At 37.3% G+C, this 23,908-nt stretch overlaps 1 protein-coding gene across 3 annotated transcripts in view; it reads left to right on the forward strand.

Moving 5' to 3' along the window:
* The window catches only part of WWC3 (WWC family member 3), a 100,625-nt gene that overhangs the window by 51,496 nt on the left and 25,221 nt on the right, over positions 1-23,908 (forward strand). For all 3 annotated transcript variants that reach the window (XM_082277694.1, XM_082277692.1, XM_082277693.1), the window contains exons 6-10: positions 3,982-4,111; positions 9,365-9,514; positions 11,543-11,616; positions 20,005-20,247; positions 23,167-23,256. In XM_082277694.1, coding sequence (XP_082133820.1) covers positions 3,982-4,111; positions 9,365-9,514; positions 11,543-11,616; positions 20,005-20,247; positions 23,167-23,256 — 687 coding nt within the window. The remainder of the gene's footprint in view (positions 1-3,981; positions 4,112-9,364; positions 9,515-11,542; positions 11,617-20,004; positions 20,248-23,166; positions 23,257-23,908) is intronic.

The raw sequence follows: 23,908 nt of genomic DNA on the forward strand, positions 1-23,908 counted from the left end.
CCTCTGCTCTCTGCAGTGACTTCTTCACTTGTGAAAGAGACTTGTGGTTTTGGTTTTGTTTTGTGTTTTAAGTGTTGGGGGTTTTTTGCCCTTCTGGTGAGATACATGCGGGGTTTTTTTGGAGTATTTTGCTTCTAGGAGGAAGTGAGCCAATTTAGAGAGTACTTAGACTAACAACTGAAGAGAGGAGCTTCTCTCACCTCCTTGTGTCGTCAGTAGACAAATTAGCCTGAAAGCCTAACTGTGCTCTAGGCTGTCCCTGTGCAGTCTCTCCCCTACCTCCTGTATTTGTTGGGAGAGAAGGGTCACTCAAGTCGAGTACCAAGGCTGAAGGAGGTTAGTTTTCCCAGATCCTCAAAGTAAGTATATTGTCTATAAAGACATCCATTACTCCTTCTTTAACACAAAAATGCTGGGGTTTCCCCCCTTCCCCCCCTTCCCCCTAAAAGTTTATTGCACTTGAGACATTTCTGACTTCTGTTACATTTTCTAAATTTTTGGTTTGCGTCATTCTTCTTCCTTCTTGTGCTAAGTCAAAGCTTCAAGTAACTGCCAAACTGCAAATGGCATGCATCCTGTTCAGATTTTTTTAAAGGCAGGTACATCACTTTATTTCAAGTGTAAGCCAAGAACAACATTAGGAGCCATCAAACTTTGGGCTTTACATTTGGCTGAATGTTTGCTTTGAAAGTCTTACCAGAATAGCATAATGTGCAGAAACTGGAACTTGCTGCCAGGTGACTCTCTGTGCAGCCTTTCCTGGGTATAGCTTTCAGAGAAGAGACAGCTTTTATGGGGAGGGCAATTGGTTTGCTCAGTATTTCCATCATTTTATGTTACTGTCTGATTCAAATGCCTTTGTTAAATGCAAGTCTCTTACATTGACATTTTCCATGTACAGTGTCTGCCTTGGACTGTGTTTTGTTTTCTGTTCTTTTTAATTTTAGCAAAATGGCTTAGCCATCTTTGAGGAGAATGAAAAGAAAACAAAACTACAAAATAACTATAGAAGTAGGGTTTTATGAGGGGAGACACAATTGGAGGGGGGTTTTGATACCTCTACAACTTCAATACTGTCAGAATTCCAATCTCCTTAGAGCTGCAGCTTTTTATCGGGACGGTACTTTCTACAGTTTCATCTAAATTTGGCAATGTTGTGTGTGATAAAGCTTTGGACATGGGTCTGTGTTTGCCCAGTGAGACTTTGTAGAGCTCACTGTTTAAAGCCTGCAAAGATCCCCACCTTGCAGGATGGTGCACCTCAGCCTCCACCAGCACCTTTGCTCCAAGGTGTGTCTGATCCCGTCACGGTCTGGACTTACAGGGTTAAATATGAGCCTTTTCTGGAACAAATTCCTTCCTCTGGCCTGACAGCAGGGACCGAGAAGGAGGAGCAGTTCCTTCTCCCCTGTGTTTTCAATGACCCTAGTGCTCCCCGGCAGGAATTTTGGAGGAAGAAGGCGTTTAGCAGCAAAGGAAATGAAAACTTGGCCAGTTGGCCGTGAGAGCAGAGTGAATGCTGTGAGAAGTTGGGAGTGACAGAGAATTAGGACTGGCTAAACAATTTGTAGCTACAGACTAATTTAGAGGTTAGGAGACCTGACAAAAGCTTTAAAATTAGATTTTTGCTCAAGTACAGGCCTGTGCTTTGGTGAAAATGGGAGAGTCTTGTGCATTTGAGAGCATGTGGAGGAAAATGGAGGAACGCAGAATCTGCCCTATAGGACTGAAACTATGACAAGCATATTAATAGTCTGTGTATCCTAGAAACATCATCTTATCTTCACAGTCTTGTATATTAGCTGAATATTCTTGCTATTCATACAGAGGTCCGATCTATATTTGTATCATGTTATTTTCCATTAATAAAATGGAAGATTCCTGTTAACTCTATGGCTTTCAGAAATAGATCTTTATGAAAAAAAGGAAAAATTAACAAACAATAAGTAACAAGTAATTTGGTAAGCTATGTTAGTCAGTTTGGGTTGACAGCAATACTGATTTAAGCCTAAATATTTTTGGCAGTAGAAACTTCTCTGATTCTTTCCTTAAACAAATATCAGTTCATAAGCTGGGCTCCAAAGTGGCATCCAGGAACATGAATATGTGGATAGCTGGACAGAAATCTGGTTGAAATTAAATAATTTCCTTTTCCTGAAATGCCACCTTAGTCCTGGCAAACAGTATAATGAGCAGTTGTGTAGAAGGCATTTTTGTGTCTAATATTTGAACATAGTTCTTAATATCACAGTTAACTTCAGATATAAATGTGTTATCTTTTTAACAGGACTTTTAATGAATTGGATTAGTTGTTTTACCATGGTTTTATCTGTTCAGGATTTTAACTAAAAATAGTGAAGACTAGAGGAAACATCTTGAAAACAAAAACAAACAAACCCCCAGATTTAATACACATGACATTTAAGTCCTTTCTTGTTCTTGAATTAGTATTCATAAAAGATTATATGTTTTGTTATGTAATTTGGGGAAATTTGTGTTGAAGTAAAAATCCTGAGATTCAGACTTATTTTGTGTTGTCTCCAAAACTAGGAACTATCAGAAAAAAAACAAACAAATCAAAACTGTAGGAATCAACCTGTTTTTTTACCTAAATATTGTGAGCTATACAATAAAACCACAGCATTTTCATTCACCCATTTTTTCATTTTAATGTTTTAATTTTAAAGCAAGTAGTCAGATGTAAGTGGAATTGCACTGCTTGTGCATCTGGCAGAACATGCTGAGAGACTGTTGTTGGCACTCTTAGTTTAATATAATATCTATATTGAAACTTCTTAGTTAGTCTCAATATTTTAAATAGAGTTTGGGTATTCTTCTCCTATATATACAGCATAGCCTCTCCTACTACATCTTTTTCTAGATTGAGGTCTTTTCTGATGAACAATGTGGTTTTTTATCTTTAATTCTGTTAACCTGATATGCCTTTTCCTGAAGGTATTTGTTCTTAGCATTGGCTTAATGACCATTGCACTTACCACCTTTTCTCTATATGCATACTTTTTGTGCTAGATTAACAAGAAAACTGAGTTTTCCATATTTTAACAGGAACTTTGCATGGTTTTCAATTACTGTAAATAACGTATTAAAACCCCTTAGCCATTTGTTGTAAATCCAAGACCAAACAGTTATTTTGGTAAGTTCACTATAGTCTTTCATCTTACTCTTTATCAAAACAAATTATCAAGATGATACACTGGACTAGTCTTCTGCATCCTGATACGTTGTCCTTTACTATTATGAATTGTTGGAAAAAAGGTTGAAAACTCAGCCAGTGGATGTTCCACTTGAGAGATTTTAATATGTCAAGATGGAAACATTAGTATTACTTCAGTCTTATGTCATGACTCGTGCCCTTGCTTCTTGCTTAAAGATTTAAAATCTTCTGGGATGTTCCCCTATCATGTTTTTCAGTGCAGAATGGTAACGTCTTACAGATAACTTATGGAAAAGATATTCAAAGAGGCCTAAATGGCAGGAAAGCATTTGCAATAAAATTTTAGGCATTAAAAATTTCTTCCTGAGAAAATCAAATGCCTTTGTTAGAAACTTCTAAAGCAGGATCAAGTAGAAGGCCTGGAAGAGATACTGCACTGTGTAATGCTGCATGAAAAAATGTGACAACTAGACTGCTCATCGTTACCTTTTGAGTTACAACCATCTAGGTTAGTTTTAGGTTCATTTTACTTTTGGTGCATGAAATACCCCACAGACATCACTCATAAGTAAGCTCTGCATTAGAACATTAAACCCAGGAAATTTGTTAGTTCTGCAGAACCTCGGTCGATAATTGCTTTGCTTTGTCATTAGAGTGGGCTTGGCACTGAGTGCTGTGTTAATTCTGAGTAGAGTGTAATTTTATTCCTGGAAATGAAGTCATACATGAATAAACAAGAGGTCTTAAAAAGTCTGTGCTTTCTAATTATGTGAAAATTCCTGAATTTTTCCTAATATTTTCAACAGGATTGATCGTAAGATGTCAAATGCTCATACAAATTACAGACTGGATGAAGCACAAGCTATAATGAGTGAGCTTCGAACCATAAAGAAGGCTATATGCACAGGTGAAAAAGAAAGGCAGGACCTTATGCAGGTAAAAAATATGTTGATAGCTGCTATGGAGTAATTACACTGGATGAATAAAAGCCTTTGTGATGTGCGGTATTTGTTTTTCTTTTTATTTTATGTCTCTTTGTATTATCTATAATGAAGTAGGATTGAGAGTTCATGTGCTAAAATGTTAATAGTTTTGTCAACCATGTTTTTCCCTTTGGATCTGTCACGATGTTACTTTTTGCCCCAAACTCTCAAGTACCCATATCAAGGCTCATGTTAGTTTCATATGTTCTCACAAAACCCTCAAAGAGTATGATTAATACAATGTATATGCAAGCTTGAAATTATTGAGGAATTAGAGCATGAGGATTGAGGGGAGATACATGCCTGAGTAGTGGTCTAACTTTTGAATGGCTTCTGTGTCCTGCCTCGAGCTCTCAGTTGCCTGTCGGTGTTATTAACATGATAGGAGCTTGATCAAAGAGCAGTGAGCCTCTACCACCACAGGGACTTCACTATAGACTTGCTAAAATATGCTGCATATGCAGAGAGGTGGTAAGGACAATTCTCTTCACCCAGTCTTCAAACATTTGTTTGGAAAAAGGCATGTTTGTTACCTAAAGTTGTGGTACCATACTAAATTAACATTGCCACACAAATATTTTCTTTCAGTTTTCTCTGCAGTAGTGTTTTTCAGTTTTTTTAAATTTTTCTTTTTAGTTGTTAAATGATATGGAGATCTTATAATTTACATATAATGAATTTCCATAGTCATGCAATTATTAAGTCTCCAATGCATTACACAAAGATCATCTGATGGACCACAAATCCTTGTTCAAGTAGACAGAACACTTAAGTCACTATGAAAAGTTTCTGCCTTGGCAGCTTTTAACATATTTGTTATTTTGGGCTGGCCAAGTTTTAAAGTGATTCTCAGTCTTCCACATGCCTGGCTAGCAGGAAGTGATTAGAAAGGCAGTTCTTCATGGATGCAGTAACACACATTTTAGGAAACCAAATGGTAATACAACGACTTACGTGTGAGATCTTGGAGCAGTTCAACTACTGGCCTTGTTTTTACTTCCCCAGTAGGTTCTGTTTTACCTCTTTTCCTTACATTTACAGTCCTCAGTGGCAGTAAATACAGCTGTAAACATTGAGATGCTTTGAAAATCATTTTTGGTAAACCAACTTTAAGTGTGCTCGCAATTTCTTTACGTACAGTGTTGCAGGAGTTAGAACTCTAGGATCAAGGATTGGGCAGTGCTGGCAGGACTAGAATGTAGAGATTGCACAAGACAGAAGCAAAAATGGAAAGTGTTTCATCCTTCTTCATGGCTCTGTGTGATATACAGGAAATATGAATCTAGGAAGTATTGTTTTTTTAATTAATGACAATCTGTTGCGATAGAATCCAATAATTCTACATTAGACTACGTGTAGTCAAGAGAATCTAGAGAACAGTTGTTCCACACAAGTGTAGCATGCAAAACAGTTCTGCAGGTTTTGTTAAAATGGCTATATAGGATTAAATGCCATAGTTTACAAGGTCTAGAGTTGTAAAAATCGTGTATTTTTGCCAGCTTATTGAGCTCTGCAAAAATATCCAGCTATCTTTTTTAATTTTGACCAAAAAAAAATTACTTTCAGTGTCACCGAAGTAATCTATGCTATGCCTTTTTATAACTATGTGAAGATTATTGTCATGGATTTAGTTAGCTTTGTCAAATAAATGCAAGTCTATTTTAAATACCTTCCTAATGAGTTTAGAATTTGATTTTTATTTTCCTATCAATATTGGAATTTTTTTGTCCCTGAAAACACTACATTTTAAAGCTATTGCCATTTAGACAAACTTTCTTATGAGATCTTCTTTATTTTGAAATTTGTTAATAGAGGAGTTAGAAGTATAATGTAAAAAAGTATGGGGGTTTATTTCAGAGAAAGGGAGTAGACAGTTTCTTACTACTTTCTAATTTAAATATGGCCAATGTAAGCAACAGAGCTAAACATAGAAGTGACTCAGTCTTGTGTAGGTGCTTGGAAAATTGTAGCTGTTGTAGAATTATGATAATTGGTTTAGTTGTGTGGGAGAGGGTAGTCAGATTTAAATTGGATGTTGTGATTACAAATAAAGCAAAATATGCAGTGCCACTGCTCCAAAAAAGTGGGCAGATTTCTCATGTAAGGTTGAATAATAAAGGTGTGTGGTTAGGTTCCTGAAAGCAGTGTGTTTGTCTCTCCTCACCCATTGCTTTCATAGTTTTGTTTGTGTTCCCATGTGCATATGCTTTTAAAACGTTGTCGTCCTTGGAGAGCACTGGACTTTGGTTTTTGTGAGGTCTCTTCTCTTCTCTTCTCTTCTCTTCTCTTCTCTTCTCTTCTCTTCTCAATAGGTTAGATGGGAAGTGCACTGAAATTGTGCAGAGCACTCCCAAATCAGATGGAACAGATAATGGTGAAATGACAGTGCTCATTTCTCTCTTTTTGGGTGAGTCTGGGCTGGTGTGCCTAGAACTTCACATTAACAGTAGGCTGCTTTGGCAGTTTTCTGTGGGACTGCAATAAACAATCCTTAAACTCCAGCTGAAAGATGGATTCCTCTGTGTAGCTGAGGAGGAAATTACTCCTAGCAGTTTATGTAAATTGTTTCTATCTGAAAGTGTGCTAACTCGGGTTGTAACTTTCCATGTTAGGGTTACTGGTGCCTGTGTTTTCACTCATCCAACTGGAAGGACTCAATCTATTTATGCTTTCTCTAGGGCATAGGCACCTGTGCATGTAGATGTAAGTTAAAGTGATGCTGCTTGGTGATTGCCACCTGTCAAATGCTTTCTCATTTTAAAGTAGTGACCAGGATTCAGCAGTTGTGCCTGGATAGGAAGCCTGGCCAGCAGCCAAGTAGCCCTTCATTACCTGCCAGGGAGAATGCTAGAGGGCATCAGGAGCATACCAGGAGTTCATAAAGTAGCTGAAATACTGGCAAAAGCTTAGATTTAAGTTCTAGCATCAGGATCTGTGGTACTGCACGTACCTGTAACATAGTATGTGTTAGCCAAAGAAGGCTGATGGAGCATAACTTATTAGGAGAAACCTCAGGCTTTCTGAATCCTGAGTTTTTGTTCGTGTGACTGGCTATGCTTTACTGGGAAGAGGCCATGATCTGAAGTTACTATTTCCATGTTACAAACCCATTAGGGATCCTTCTTGATCCTCCATACAGCAGGAGTCTTGACAGGACTGGATGATTTCCAGTGAGTTTTGAAGAAGAGAGTTAGACAGGAGTCTGCAGATTTCATAAAGTAAAAGTTGGTTTTTTTCCCAAAGTTGTGGAGCAGTTCCTTTCACAACAAGTCTTGGAGGATAAAGGGACACTAGCTAGGGATCTCTTGGCAATGTAACTTGAACTTGAATTTGCTGTTTCAGGGCTGAGAAGAAAATGTTGTTTGTCCTTCATACTAAGATGGCTCAGGTCAATTGGGAGGTGGCAGAAGAATTGGCTTTTTTGGAGGACCCAAGACAAGTTAAGCTTCTGGAGGCAAGTGCTGGTAGCCTTGTCCCACTGCCAGCACATGTGGCATTGCTCTGCACTGTCCTCTGTCCCTGCCAATGCTGCTTTTGAAATCCCAGACCCTCTCAGACCTGTAGAGAGCAGGCAGAGACTGAAGAGGGAGCAGCATGTGCTGTCCGATATGTGGCATGTACCTGTGTGTCTCCTTGCCATTCCCTAATAGGAAAGAAACAGAGTGTGGTTTGAGGAGCTGTCAGGGAGGAACACAGGCCCCCACTCTTGTGGTTAGGGAGCCCACTTGTTCACTCATTCTCTACCAGGCTGGGAGTTCTCCCTCTTTTTCATCTCTGGTGGAGGCTGGCCTGAGGGAGGGGCTGGTATATGAGAGCAAAGGGATGGACCATGTATGATGGAAATGGAGGCCATCAGAAAAAGCTGCTTTTTCTGGCTAGTTTCAGGCCTACTACAGTTCCATAATCCTGGATGCTTCCTAGGCTTTGAAACCAGATGCGTTCATCTTCAGGGTGGCCTTGCTCTTCCTATCAGCAGCAAACAGTTGCTGTTACACAGGCTCATTTCTGGACTCTACTAATTGAATTTGGTGTAAGAAAAAGCAGCATTGCTGTGTTATCCTTTTTAAACTACACTTTGAAGACTGAGAAATCTTCTGATAATTGGATATGAACTGTAACCTTGGCTTGTTGTAAATCACCAGTGGTCAGAGCCACTGAAATTCCAGAGGACCAGCCTTTTCCCAATGCAGTGCTTCAGGGTTGTCCCTGATTCTGTAGTTCAGACACTAGAGTAAGCAGTTTTTTATGTGCATTTTTAGAACCAAATTGTTTGATTATGTTATGATTTATAAATTACTATAGCTCTTCAAATTTCTGATAATTTTTTCCCCCACATTTGTAGATTGTCCTTTATCCTGTGGTGAGAGGACAGAATGTTTTTAATTTTTGTTTGATGTGTAATGCTTAGAGTCTCTGTCATACGTAACAGCTGGCACAGTGATTTTGTTACTAATGCTACATTATCTGTAATTTTTGAAAAAGAGAGAATGCACAATGAGAAAATAAGTGATACTAACAATTTTGTTCTTTTTAAGGCATTTTAAAAGCCTGTCAACCAAGCTTTTATTGTCAGAAAAGTTGTTTTTGTTGTTTTGTGTGATTCTGTCATATTCCCCTTTCCCCTCAAAGACTGATGTTTCTGCTTTATTCTGACAGTTTGTGTCATTGTCTAGACATTTCAGCAATGTTCCTTGCTTAACCCAAAGTGTAAAGTATCTCTTAACTATGTGAACCCTGGGTAAGAGAGCACAGGGGTGATATCCGCTGTCATGAAAGTGCAATCAATACAAGATATTCATCAAGTTGGATGAGATAACAGTAGTGACTAAGGAATGTAACCTGTGCAGAACATGGCAAAAGGGCAGGTGAATCACATTTGTCTTCCATATCAGCTAGCATGAAGTTGACAGCTGCTAGATTTAAAGAGCTGCAAGCCATACAGAAGATAAAACATTCATAGATCTAAAACAACTAGTATTAAGTCTGTTTACTGTTACATTCATCTTTTAAAAGGAGAGGTTTATTCCAAAGCAAACCTTTTGCATGCTAGTAACACTACAATGAATTTTGCTTTCTGTAAATAGCTCTGTATAGACAGGCTGCCAGTCGTATTCCTTAAATACAATTTTAAAAGTTGTTTTCTGTTATAAAAAAGTATTATAAAACCAGTTTTTTCTAATTTTTTAAAATATGTCTTCTCCTTTAGAGCCTGGCGAAGTTAACAGATGGATTCAGGAATAGCTGTTGTATTACGGATTCCCTGCAGGATCTCCAGCACAATTCTAGTTCACTCAGTGACTCCTGTTTACCTCAACAACACTGTGATGCTTGTTCTCAGACTGACATCACTGGCGAGGTATGCGAGTGTTCCTATGCGAAACATTTGCTGTACAAAATTAGCCGCTTTTGAACTACAGCGATACAGTGCTACTTTTTAAATTTAAGAGGTGTTGGCTGGAGTGGAAGGAAAAATCTAAAGCAATACTGGTGGTGAGGAAGTTGCATTTGCTTGTTTCCATCGTGTGTGAGCTATGGGCTTGGTGGTTCTGCTGCTTGAGCATGGCAGAGGGATGCAGGAACATGCTTGTGGGCAGTGCCAGGTAAAATTAGCTCCTGGACGCAGCCAGCCCAGCAGAGCACTTCTTGCATTACCACTTCAGTGACTACAGGTTCATCCTGGAGTAATGGCTCTTGCTTAGGTGTCCATGGAGCTCTTCTCTTCATATTCCCAGCTCTGAATTACTGATACTTGTAATGAGGCAGGAAGGAAGAAAATGCTTTAGCCAGGTTGAAGTTGCAGTAGAGACATGATTTTGCATGAGATGTTAGCATTGTGGTAGTAGTAATAGCTGTGTATTTTTAAATTTTTTTTGTAATCCTGTTTTTATCATGCTCACAGTCATTGTTAATATACACTGAAGATGTGTAGTAGATCTCTGCTCCTTTCTTCTGTCTAAGACAAGGAACATATTTGTTATTTTCAAAGTATTTTTCATAATCAACAAAACTTCTGATGTAGTCTATTATACCTTTGTGCTAAAATATACCTTTAAATATGATATTTGAGAAGAACATACTGGCATTCCTTGGAAATGGTTCTATCTGAATGAAATTGTGTACTCCAAATAATAGTAAGTAAAAATTTGGCTTGCACTAGTACTATGGCAACCCAGTTGTTAATCAGTAATAAAACATATGCCTCTGGGGATGACTGACACCAAAGCAAGAAGGCAACTTGTTTGTAGTTCGTTAGTATGTTAGTTTAGATGTTACTTCACATTTAGTTAGAAATCATCTCATTATTGGCTGTATCATCCCGTTTCTCCTCTGTTACAATCTTCCTTCACTGCCGGCTAGTTGTCAGATTGGATGTCTCCTAGAGGGTACCTACAGAAGAGGAAATCTTGTTTTTGAGAAGATAGACTCTTAAGAATCTGAGAAAATGGAGCTAATGCTAGGCTGTCTTTCAGGGTATTAGGCAGATGGTGCCTTTGGGGTGTCATTTTTCAGATGGATGGTGGATGGGATTATTGAATTCTGAAATTAATTACCAAAAGGAATGGAGGAGCATTTTCCCATTTGCAGTACGCAGTCCAAGACAAGTACACTGTAGAAATTGTTTTATCAGGTATAGGCTTTTTGTAAGGAAAACAAAATTACATAATTGTCTGAATCGTTTCACTGAACTGTTGTAAGTGACGTGTGAGTAGTAAAGAGGTGGAGTTTCTACCCATGTGTGATGATGGAGACAGAAGAAGCAGCAGCTAGAGGAGAACTCCGGAGGTGCAGCAATGCACTTGTATAGGAACCTAGGTGTTAACTATAAGACCATACACGAACTTCTGAGGAGGGAAGTGCTAATGCCCTAAAATAGAAATTGCTGTAGAAACACTATGCATTAGGAGTTGCAACATAAATGCGCTTTCTACAGCTGCTTCAAGGATCAGGTGGTTTTTTTTGTACTAGTATTTAAAATGCACTGATGGTGTACGTGCTGGGTAACACATCACAGTACAGGGAATGTAATCTGAATTGCTTCTAATAAAGCTATTCATAAAATAGCTGTATCAAGTAGCAAAATATTTCAATTAAAACACTTTTGTCTTTTAGACTTGGATAAAGTTGAAAAGCTTGGACCATTTCTCAGTGATTCAATTTGCTAACCCTTGATTTCCAGGTTAATAAGTTATTGAAAGGGCTTATTTATCTTCTCCACTTTTAGCAATAGATTTTTTATTATGTTATTACTTAAAGCATAGAGGTTTCTTTAGTGAGTCCAGTAAGGAAGACTAATTATCCCTTTCTTTATTGTGATGAGAGTGTTTTTAACTTGTTTCTTCCTTTTTTTTTTTTTCCTTCTCTCCTTGCTCTTCAACTCTGCAAGTTTGGATTTGATGACAAAACAAGACTTGTAGACAAAGTAAGGCTGAACTGGCAATATGAAGAGGCCAAGAAAAGGTAATTAAAGAGAAATCTATTGGGTTTTATATTTACTTTTGTGATTAAAGTTTTCAAAGTGAAACTACCTCCTAGCTGAAATATCTTTGGGAAGACTTAATTTGCTCGCTGTTGAGTAGTTCACAGATAATGAAAGTTTAGGTAAACATAAGACTTTATCATAAGATTATTATATTTATTTGCAGAGATAAAGCTAAATGTCAGCCCTGTTCTATACTTGTATAAACACAAAATTGTAGTGGTTCAATTAAACTGTTTTAGATGTTTTCACCCTCGTTCTCAAACCTAGGTATAAACAGTCTTTAAATTTCCACTTATCAGCCTGGTCTGTCAGTATATCCAAAGCTTTGCATACCTGTGTCTTAAGTTCAGTGTACTGAAGCCATGAAGAAGAAAGAATGCAGAACTTCATGTGAGATAAATGAAGATGTTCAGAGCTGAACAAAAGGGTACATAAAAATAAATGTTGAAATTGGAAAAAAAGTCTTGATAAAAATGATAAAAAATATTACTTGAAATAGATTGATTCTTCACTAAGTCCTTTGGTCTAATTGCTTATTGTAAGTATTTCTCTTGTGGAGGCCAGTCTTGCAGTGTTTTTTCATGGGTTTATAGTAAAGTTTTAAAAGTACTATCTACTTAAGTAGTTTAGCCGGTCCTCATTGAACCTCATTGTTTTCAAACTATTTGTCACATATTCAGGACAATAGTTTGGGTGCAGATGATGACTTGAACTCAGTAAATTAATGCACTTATAATTATTTTGATTTGTGCTAGTAGAATATTCTGTTACTGAATTTGACAGTCGCTTAAAAGAGTTAATATTAACTTTAAAAACCATAGTTTTAAAATTTTTATAAATTAGGATTTTTTTTTTCTTTCCAATGCGTTCTATTCTACCAGTTTTTTACATCTCTCATAAGAACAGTTAAAAAAGAAGTTCAGTTCTTTTGCTTGTTTTTTTCATATCAAGGTGACTTTTTTTGTGGGGGAATCTGTGATGTCTTGGCAGGAATAGGAAGTTTGTAGGCAGTTCACCATTTTGTTGTTCTTGGAAAATTTAACCATATTTGGACACAATACAGGCTTCAAAAAATTAGGTTGGTACAAGCAAGTTAGGTAAACACAGCTAAATCTTCAGGATTTGTAACTTGAATGGAAGTCTGCATTGTACATATTGTGTGTAAATAGCAGTGACTATTACCTAATAAAGGTTAAATAATTGGGGAAAAAAGAACAGAACAAAAATGTGTCAGTGTCCTGTTTGCTCACAGGCTAACTTAGCACTTAATAGTCCAATGATAATTTAGTGATTTACAGTTGCTGAAAGAAGAATGATAGAATTTAGTTTTATACTGTTTAGTTTAACAGAGCCACTGATGCTGTGATAATTGTATTAAAATGGTTTCAGTTCAGCTTTCTGACATACCTTTCCTGTGTTTTTCAAAACAATTCTCTTCTTGTGTGTTTATTACAGGGAAAAGAGGGAGTAGTGGTTTTTTGGAGGGGTGAAGTGGTGTTGAGATTTTATGGTTTAATTTTTTTTTAGTAGCAAAGCATTTCTCAGCTGGAAATGTCGAATATTTGTTTCTGCATGGAATGCAGTATTTTGAACATCAGAAGTGAGCTGGTGTTTGATCTTAATGAAGTGTAGAAAATCTGGGTAACTAACCTTCCAACTAGAGAATGGTAATTGCAGTAAGAGTAGTTTTGCTTTCCCAGGATAGCAGCTCTGACAATGGTCTGTTATTTAGCAAAAGCATGTTAGTTGCTTTAAAAGAGTAGCCTTATTCTGCCCAGTATGTTGTACGGAAGTAATCAGCTTTCGGCTTTTGAGTGGAACTGCACAAAGCTCATTGCCCCTACCAGTTATCTCTGTGGTTGCATTCTTCATTTATCATGCATTCCTTCCCCTTAGTTTGCTGGCATTTCTGTAGGGCTTTTGTCTCTGCTAAATATCTTTGTGTTCATTCTCCCTTGGCTGGTGAAATATCTACTGTTACTGCACAGTGTGGGTGACGGAATGTGCTGCGATGGATTAAATCTACAAAGTAGAAAATTAAAATGCTACAGTATGTCACAACTGTAAGGCAGTATATTGTGACTGCTTGCTTGTCAAGCGGGTGTGGAAACATACTGCAAATAAATACAACAGACAAACTTTTAGCAGGAGACTTTTAAAATGCACTCTAGGAGAAAAGTTTCTTTTCTCCTAAGATATAAAAGTTATCTTTTAAACATAAGAAAAAGTTATCCTTTCCCTGAAAGGAAAGCAGGAAAAAAGCCCCACAAACTGAAGGACAGAATGTTTCAGTTGCTCTTGTGAATCTAGCCAGATATAAGCAGAATATCTGATAGATGTAGTAAAAAGTCTTTAAAAATTAAAATATGTTCTCTGTATCTGGAATCTAAGCAAGGAAATGTGGTGCTGGGATTTTTGAATGAACTATCCTGAGGAATTCAGGAGATTAGACCCAGTGATTGCAGAAGAGTTGGCTTGCACTCCCAAAATATCTCTCCTCCCTCATAAAGGATAATTTCATTTTAATTCCTCCTTCAAAAATCTCTCTGACTGCTGAATGGTTTGGCCTTTGCATAAATTAAGACATTCACATAGCTTTCCCCCCCCCATCACTTTCCCGCTAGAAGGAAGTTGGATGATTTGCAATTTAATTTTTCCCATGGGTATTTCAGATGTTGTACACTGTGGGTTCTGACATTTCCAGCATGCTGGGGAAGAGATCCTCTCCCCTGTTTCTGATCCAGGCTCTTGGAGGAGTCTTGTAAATTCTACTTTTTAGCTTACCAAACATGCTGAAAGGAGGCTCAATCACTTTTCTTCCGCTCTGTACTCTTCCCCCTCCCCCATTATTTCTAAATAAACTGTACTTTATTTCCATGAAATTTCTTCTCTCAGATCTGCCAGTGTGGCCCTCCAGAGATGCAGGGAGGGGGAGGGAGGGCGGTCTTTTTGAACAGACAGCCCCAAGCTGCCTGGGTAAATAGGGTTTTTAGTTTCAGTTGCTATTTCAGTGAGACCACCTCCCATGAAAGCATTTGCACACTGGAAAGTGTACCCCTCAAGCACTTTCCTGAATAGGCTGCTTCATAGCACGAAAAATCAAAAGCAAATTGTTTTTCTTTGATAACTCTTAAGTTGTGCAGTTCAGTATAATGACTACATGAAGTATATTAGCAAATATTCATGAAATGTCATTGCTGCAGTGCCTCATATCCTGTGAAGTGTGTTAATCAGTAGATGAAAAATAATCCCTCCAATAAGCAACAAAAGTTTTAGCTGTGGGTTTTTGGTTTGTTTTTGTTTTTTTAATAGTCCAGTCTGATGGTAGCTAACTGTAATGAACTAATACATTCAAACATCTTCAACCAGTTTACCTAGTTTGGGTGCAAAAGCAGTAATTTATTTGCATCTTCCATAAATTTGAATTCAAAGATGTTATTTTTCCATTAATTTCTTAGAGGCATGCAATGGATGTCAAGAGATTTATTTTAGCCTTGAAAAAACTCTTCCGCAGATATTCTTAATATTTCCACATTTAAGTATGTTACTTCCTTCTGCTCATTATAGTTTGTTGCAAACTTGTCTCATTTCCAAAATGAAATTGCAGTTTAAAATCACTAGCATAACCAGAAGTGTGTCAGTGCAATTTGTGCTTATAGTGACAAAATACATGTTGAATGGATATTGATAGCAACATTCCAGTACTAATACAACAACAAAGTCAAGTGTTTTCCTTTTAAAGTTTATCTTGTATAGGCAGGTTTCAAGATTTAATTACCTAATCTCCAGTGAAATTCAGTGGATTTGTATGCTTTATTCTGCTGAACTAATCTGAAAATCTGATTTAAGGATGAAGTAATTTGTTTGATATCACATAAATTCCTGGCTCAGTCAAACCTAAATCTTCCAGTGCTGGTTTTTAAACATAAAACATTTTCTTTGGGTTATAAAGAGAGCTTAGATGTGCTTTTGAACTTCTTTAAAGTTTTATACTATTTCACCTGTGCATTTGGGAAAACTTGCTTTTAGCAAATTTTTGCAATTTTCCTAAAATCTGCAAAATGCCAGTGGACTCCAATGGTTTCATGAGTTTGCTAAGCCAATTTAAGACCTCGTTGTTATTGAACAAATTGGGTTGTCAGGAAGGCTGGGTATTCTACAGAGCATACTTGTGTTGTCTGCCAAAGCCACAGTGGCACATACTTGCAGGAACAGCCAAAATAGACACGGTGGAGAAATTTTGTGAGCATTTGGCCGAGTTCCCCAGCTTCTTGTTCTTTCCATTTCTTTCTTCATCTTTCCCTGGTGTTCCCTCTTTGAATATAAATCATAACCCACACTCAAGAGGGTCAGTAAATACCAGAAATTGCCAAGTTCTTACACCCTTCATTATGTCTTTAGTCCCACAGCCACCTCCTTTGGGTATTGCATGTGAGAGATATTCCCTGTTACCTGAAGTGTCAGAGAACTGGGTCCAATATAAGCCTGGGGAAAAGAGTTAAGCAGGGCTGATTTATGTGATCTTAGCCACTGTTCTCCTTTGAATAGGAACTGGAATATTTTCTTTATTTTATCCCCATAGGTCTTCCCGTACCACAGGTAACAAAGGCCCCAGTCCTAGAGTGATGTGGTATGTCAGCCAAAAGCCTAGGCATTTAAATGTAGAGGAGTATTGTTTGGTTTCCTTTTTTTCTCCTTGTAAAATTCAAACCATGTTAAATTTGAAGAGCAGTTGCCAGCTCTGGGATACCCATAATTTGTCCATTTTATGCGCATGAGTTAATACCTGTGAACCTGGTTTGGAGCATTTCCCTCCCCAAGACACCTGTCTTGTTCATAGTCCAAGTAAGGATCTAACATGGGGTAAATTGTAATTGTAGATCACTCATCTCACAGAAAGTGATTCTTACTCACTTCTCATGCTGTATTTGATAAATACCCTCTTGAGTTCAGCAGTATAATTTCATTAGTGCTAGGTTCAGATGTCACCCTTGAAAGTGATTTTCTATACATTAACAAAGTCTTCAAGGTTCCTCAGGTATTTTTCAGTGACGGAAGGGTTGCCCTGTTTTGTCAAGGGGAGAGAGGGCTGTGTAGAGCAATAATGATTCAGGCATGCTACTAAGTTTAATTAAATTATGTCTAATTAGATTTTGGAAATACATGCTTTTTTCCCCCCTTATGATGTAGTTTGTGTAGTAAACTACTGACTCTGCTGATCTCCATCCTCATGCTGTGTCTGCATTATTATGAGTGAGACATCTACATTGGTATGGCCATTTCAGAGCAAATGTGCCATTTCAAGTCAGTGCTTGCTTAAGATCATCATCAGGTTAAACCTTTGTCATCCCATCTGTGCTGCTCCCTTACCAGGAACTGTTATGTTCATCTCCATTCGAAATTTTTAAATACTGAATTAAGTAGCAAGTTGGCCTGCCTACCTAGGGAACCAGTCATTTGATACCACCTACTCCAGTGTGGAATGCAAGCTCCTCAGCACTTGTTATGCAAGGATGGGAATGGGCAAAATGCCTGGAATGTTGATAGCTCAAAATTAACTGTTTTTTCCATAGGAATATGTTAAATTGCTGGATCAGTAGGGACCTCAGTATCTGGCATTAGGCCAGATAAAAGCACTCCTTTGCAGTGACTACAGTTAAAAAAGTATCTTAAAAATATTCAGTAGGAAGGAAAAATGCGTTTGAAAAACAGAGGCTTCATAAAGGATCCTAAATATTTCTTTTTCCACTTTAGGTTGCAATCTATCTCAAGTCATTGATTTATTTAAGTGGATGTTTTAAGGCAGGTTAATATATGCACTGAGTTTGAAAACAGCCATTTTCTTCTAACAAATCAGCAGTGAGAGTGGCTAGTGTGGTACAGGCATAAAGTCTGGCATAGGCAAGCATAGTGAAATGGCTTATTTCTGTGTTTACTGTGATTGGAAGAAAAGTTCATGTTTGAGGAGACAGATTGCAATTATGGAACATAACTAAGAGGACTTTTTTATTAAGTTCTGAGCATAACTAAACATGACTACTCAGATTTTTTTCTCAGTTTTGAGTGAATGAGACCCTAAAAGCCTTAAGGATGTCTTCTAGCCCAGGAGATAAATATTAAAAAGTTTGTCACTGGTAGTTTTTTGGAACAACTTACCATACAGAAGGATTCTTCAGTGGAAAGCAAGCAACAAAATTGCCCCTAAACTTCAGTTCATGTGCAGGAAATAGAGGTTGCAGAAAACTGGCTTATTGGTGCTTCAACAGATACCTATGTTATATAGTGTTTTGTGCCTGCTTTTTCTTTGAGTAAAGGGAAAACTGTAGAAACAAGAAGAGCTAGCTGAAAGAGCTAGCTAAGAGTGTCAAGGGAATCAAAAGTAAATACCTAATCAGATTTTGGAACTCTTCAGTGATACAAACCTTGTCCACAGCAGTACTTTTCCCCCTTTAATAACAGCATAATTAAGTTAATGTATGAGAACTTCCTACTTTGAAAGCATCACCATAACAGAAATTAAAGGGAAAAGCAAACTTTAAGCTGGAATGTCATACACAAAGGAAGTTACATGCTCTCAGCAAGCTCCAGTGTCTAAATTAAAACCTCTTGTATTTAGTGGGGGTGGTGTTTTACTCCCCAGTCAAGTGGAATCATTGATTTGCTAGCACTGAAAGAGGGGGATCTCTCTTCCCTGATGATACTTCTCTCTTCCTTGTTGCCTTTATTAGTGTTCATTTGCACCTGTGATCTGCTTCTTAACAAGCTCACCCTGCAATGTAAAAATAACTAGCAAAACAATTGTGAGTGTTAAAATGAAGGAAAGGGTCAGTGCTTCAGCTGTCTTATGAAGAAACACAGAGACTTCAGATGAATCTCATCTTCTTTGGTCTGCAAGCTGTGTAAAAGCTTATGAACACAATCACTCAAATAGTCCAGGCTCATCTGATTCACACTTGCTTGCCAAGCTATGATAACTCAATTGTACTGGAATTCTGTGATTCTGTTGAAGGGATCTTGAGTCCTTATTTGTTTTATTTGGCACTGAACACCTGAAAATCAAGCTGTATGTGTTCAGGAGTGTTTACTGAATCTTTAACAAAAGAGCAGCCTGGATAGGGGAGAGAAGGGATCCTGACCCTGCTTGCTCTTCCTGGCCCTGACATTTGGTCAGTGGTGCAAGGTGTTCTTCAGGAAGCTGCATCTGGAATTCATGCACAATGGCTGAAGTGTGAAATATGTAGGCTGTATGGATTGATTCACAATGGTGCTTTCAGTAGCTATTGGCAGGAAGTTGGTTATTAATGCAAGGAGGAGGAAATGGTATTGAAGGGCTTGATAAAGTATTCTGCTTTAGACAAAAATATGACATAATACCTAATTTCTTTACTTGCTGTAAATGAAATCTAAGGTGGGGGGGGGGGGAAATGACAGTGAATTTCCTATTCATATATGAATGCAGTCTTTTGCAGCACTGCAAAATGACTTGTATTGATAGCTTATTTCCCTTCCCCTGATAAGAAGATGGCCAAATACTTCTGAGATGTCAGTATGAGATAAACCTTATTGCATGAGGTTTTGTTTTCACATGGGGGAAACCCTGCTCTTGTCATGTCTATGCCTTTTCTTTTACTCCTAATCACATGTTATCACACTGTGGATCTTCTCTTTGTGTGTTACATGCTTTTACCTTTCTTTGTTTGTTATTAATTTTCTTTCTTACCAGATATTTTTTAAAAAGATAATTTTAACCAAAACCAATGAACTATATATCCCACTTCTATGGCTGGATTAAACACGCCTTTATTTATTTAGAGGGTAGTAATCTTTTAGAGGTACTGATCTTTGTTTGAATGCTACCATTTCAAAGTGAAGATGAAAGTGAGGTGTAAACTGCAGAAATGTTGTACAGTTCTTGAGTTTCAAATGTTCAAAAATCAGAAAGCTAGATTTTCTGTTATAATTTTGACTGTTACATTCTAAAGTGTCTAAATTGTCGCTGCAAGACAAACATAAATACTGATCAATAAGTGTTCTCCCTCTTATGCCAAAAGAAACATTTGTGAAATGTCTAGCTTTAGTGTTCTTGGTAATACTGATAAGAGTTCAAAATTCGTTTTTAAAAGAACATTTTGTTAAAATGTCAGCTGTGGAATTATTCTTAAAACTGTTGTTTCATGTAATGGTTCAGCATATTGAGATACAGGAAACTACTTTTAACTATAAAGCATGCTACAGAAAAAAGATCAAGTTAGCTTATTTAATTGCATATTTTTATGACAGATTCATCTAAAGCCACTTGTATTTTGTAACCAGTAAATCTTGTCTTTCTCTTCTGCATTTTAACATATATTTATCCTCTTTTAAAGAGTTTCAAATATACAACAGCAGCTGGCCTTGTTAGATAATGAATCCTGGCCAGGCATGGCTGAAGCGGACAGGGACCGTCTTCAGCTCATCAAAGAGAAGGAGGCTCTTCTTCAGGAGCTGCAGCTCATCAGTCAGCAGAGACGATCCCCAGAAGACGTTGCACGTTTGGAGGAAGAAAAAAGACGCTTGGAGGATGAAATTCAGCGAGCTCGAGCAACGTCTGCTCATGGGGCCACTGAAAGGTTTGGGAACTTGAAGTGTTTTCTTCTCTATTGTGAGATCCATATAGGTAGCTTGAAAAGGAAGTGTAGGGAATTTCATTGTGTTTAAGGAAAAAGTAGGTTACTACAGAAATTTACTTTCAGAAAAAGAGGAGACTGCTCCTGACTGTCACTGCCCAATTCTGTTTGTCTTGAACTTTTCTGAAGCAGAGTTGAGGTAATGTTGACAAGTTAGTTTTCCTTTCATTCACCTAAAAAGTCTGAATAGGAAGAAGAATCTGAATAGAATCCCAAAAGATGCTTGGAATAGGTCTGAGTGATACTGTCTGATAATAGAGACCTGAATAACATTACCTGGATATTGAAAGATTTTTCTGTTACTTGCAGTGGAGTAGTACTCATCTCCAAAAGCACCAAAACAAAGATCGTTTGCTATATTTAGTTTCTGCCTTTCAACAGGAAAGTTAAATGATTATGTTTTTGCTTTTATATACAATATTTCCTTTTCATTTGCAATCTCAGCAGTGGGAACACATCCCTGTTCTGACATTCAGAGAACACAGTAAGCAGAGTCATTCTTGAAAACTTAAAAATCAAGTTATATGTAAAATAACCCCAAAAACATATTAGTGGAAACACTATGTTTATTTCAAAGTTGCCCAGCTTTTCCTGTAGCCAGAGAAAAGGACAAAACCTCTTAATCTCTTTTTACCATAGACTGCTTCCAGTGAAAGCAAGAAACGACTTGTTCTTGCTTCTCTTAAATAGTGGTAAAACCTCAGTTTTGACACTTCAGCAAAAACCTACATGAACCGGCTTTGATGTGATCTGTGTAAAGGTTAATATTTACACATTTAAGACACTTTAAAAATACTTGAAAGTGCTTTCCATATACAGATTTTGACAACTTCAGTTTCTTTGAAAGGGCTTACTTCAGACAGTAAATTCAGGCAATAACTAGAAAATTCACAGCCAGCCTACAGGTCAGTGTAATGTATTTTGCAATTTTTGCAATATCGTTACATTGGCTTTCCAGCTTAAACTGACAGAAAAGGGAGTTCACTTTACACTGTGGTGTAGTAAGTTTTATTTGTTGTTTTTGGGCTCTCGTGTTAGGTAGTGCATACTGTGTTGGCAAGAAGGCCAAGCTATTTTTCCATGGAGTTCATGCTGTGGAAACCAGCATTCCAGTGTGGTACTTGATACTTCAAATGCTAGCAGAAAGTTGAGTAGAAGTTAGAGTAATACTGATGGGCACTCTATTTTCGTATAAAAAATTGGAGGAAACCTTAACTATTGGTAGCCCTAATTTTTTGTTTGTTTTAGACTCAGCAATAACCAAAAATATTCCTAATTCTGCTTTTGCACTTTGTTCTAGTTGTGAAATACAAAGGTGTTTCTTTCTTAAATAATTAGTACATCTGTTGCTGAGTTTGCAAGGCACTGAGTTATGTACAGATCAAAATGAACTTAAAATCTCTATGACAGAGGTGGGTGTTTTATTGTTGAGGTTGTTTTGTTTTGTTTTTGTTATAGTGTTACTTTTAGTAAGATTGGCTGACAGCCTTAGTTGGAGGCACATCTTACCCTTTAGAGCAGGTACCTACCCTGCAGCATCTATCACTGTAGAGTGTAGGTTCCTAAGTTTGTTTTTTACAGTAGATGGTGTGAATATCTCTGCTTTCCCTTGCAAGCTTTTGAATCAGTTAAGTTTCTTATGTCCGTTTGTCCTTTTCTTTTGGTTCCTGTGTGCAGTTGCCTACATGGTGCAAGTTTGCATAGGTGAGCTGCAGCTTTCCTCCTGCTACTTGGTTAACCTGGCCTGGGGAGCACTGAGGCATGAGAAAAGCCTGAGAGCTGCTGTTTTATCCAGGAGAACTCCCTTTCTGATGATTTTTAAACCCTTTTCATTAACATGTTGAATTCTAACATCTCTCTTCCCAGCTGAGGAAGATCTAAGGCACTCTAATAAGTTTGATCTGCTTTCTCCAAACTGTCTGTCAGAATCCCCATTTCCAGCCACCTTATGGTGTAGGACTGGAGCTGTAACTTTCCTGGACATACAAAATATACAACCCAAACCAGAATACGACCCTGATACTATCTTGAAGTTCAGTGGTTGGGTTTGGAAAAACAAAACATCAGGAATATAATTCTGGATCCAGAAAAAGAATCCAGTAGATATAATCTATTATTTGAAATTCTAATGATGTCAGAATACAGAATTTAAGATATCTTATAGGTGTATGAGATGGCCAGCATTAAAGTTATATTCCATTTGTGTTGTGGCAGTGGTACTGAGTAATTCAGCTGTTTGTTACTAGAATGGGCAAAAAATAAGTTTCAGCATAAGATTTTTCTTACAATGTAGTAGTGAAAATGCCTGCTTAAATATAATGACAAATATATGCACCTAAAACACATAGACTAAGAGCTTAAATTTGACATTGGTGGTTATGCTTAACAGAAGTCCTTCAAAAATTGTTTTTTTATCTTTGAAACTTTGCACTAATTATCTTGGATAATAGGGCTATTTGGAATTTTTTTTTGTGACAAGGTAGAAGGTCATAGTATTTTAATGGCAGAATCAGATTGATGCAAGGGAAAAAAATAATCTTGTAGAGTCTGATATTTTTACCTAGGACTTTTTGACTTTGCTAATTGCTGTAATATATTTTCAGCATCATGGCTCTTACACTGTGCTTCAGTTACTTTTCTTGTCTGGGAATTCTCCTGGAGTCTTGGTTCTTGTGTTCTTGCTGAAATTGCCATTGCTGCATATGAGCAGCATAAATAAAAACTTTTCATTAAACAGTGCAACTTTTTTTTAACATTCAAAAGTTCAATGCATTGATGTTTTTATGCACTTGGGAAGCTCCTAGCGCATTTTGAACACTACTGTGATGAAGAAAATAGTAATATGTATCTGTTTAATTATAGGATACTGTTACAGGAGAAGAGAAATTGTTTGCTTATGCAACTAGAAGAAGCTACACGTTTAACCTCATATTTACACTCCCAGTTAAAAAGGTAAGTTATGTAAAACCAGCAGGTTTTGAAGTAACTACAGCAGAGAACAATAATAATAATGTATGAAGTTTACCTTTTTATACTTTTATGTATGTGTGCCAAGTAAATGAATTTTTTACTACATTTATACAATTTGCTCTGTGGAATGTGATGATTTGGATGGAGTTTTATAAATAGTATTAGTGACAACTATTTGGGCTACATTATTAAGTGTATTTGGGAATTTTATATGTTCCCGTACTTTCTGAAAAGGAGATAAGTTCTTAAAATCTGTTGTAATGTTTTTACAGTTTTACTAATGGGAAGATAGCATTCTTTTAAGTTCTGTGAACTGTTAATATTCTGATACCTTCAAAGGTAGGAGGTTTTGGTGAGATGACAGAATTTTGCTATTTAAATACAAGAATGTGTTAAGATCCACACAGAAGTCCAGAATGCTTTGCATATTCACACTCACAGCTGCCTTTTGAGATGCAGCTCTTGGGAGTTCCTCAGTTTAACACCGCACCAGCATCAAAAGCTCAGTTCCTGCTGAGTTCCTGTCTCACTTCATCTCTCTCTGGCACTAATATTATTCTCCCCCTTAACTGAGAATGGTAAGAGGAGCTGGAATAGGATTCATCCTAGGGTCTTTTTATTTTGCATTGAAAAA

The sequence above is a fragment of the Coloeus monedula genome, assembly GCF_965178545.1.
Source record: "Coloeus monedula genome assembly, chromosome: 3".
NCBI lineage: Eukaryota > Metazoa > Chordata > Aves > Passeriformes > Corvidae > Coloeus > Coloeus monedula.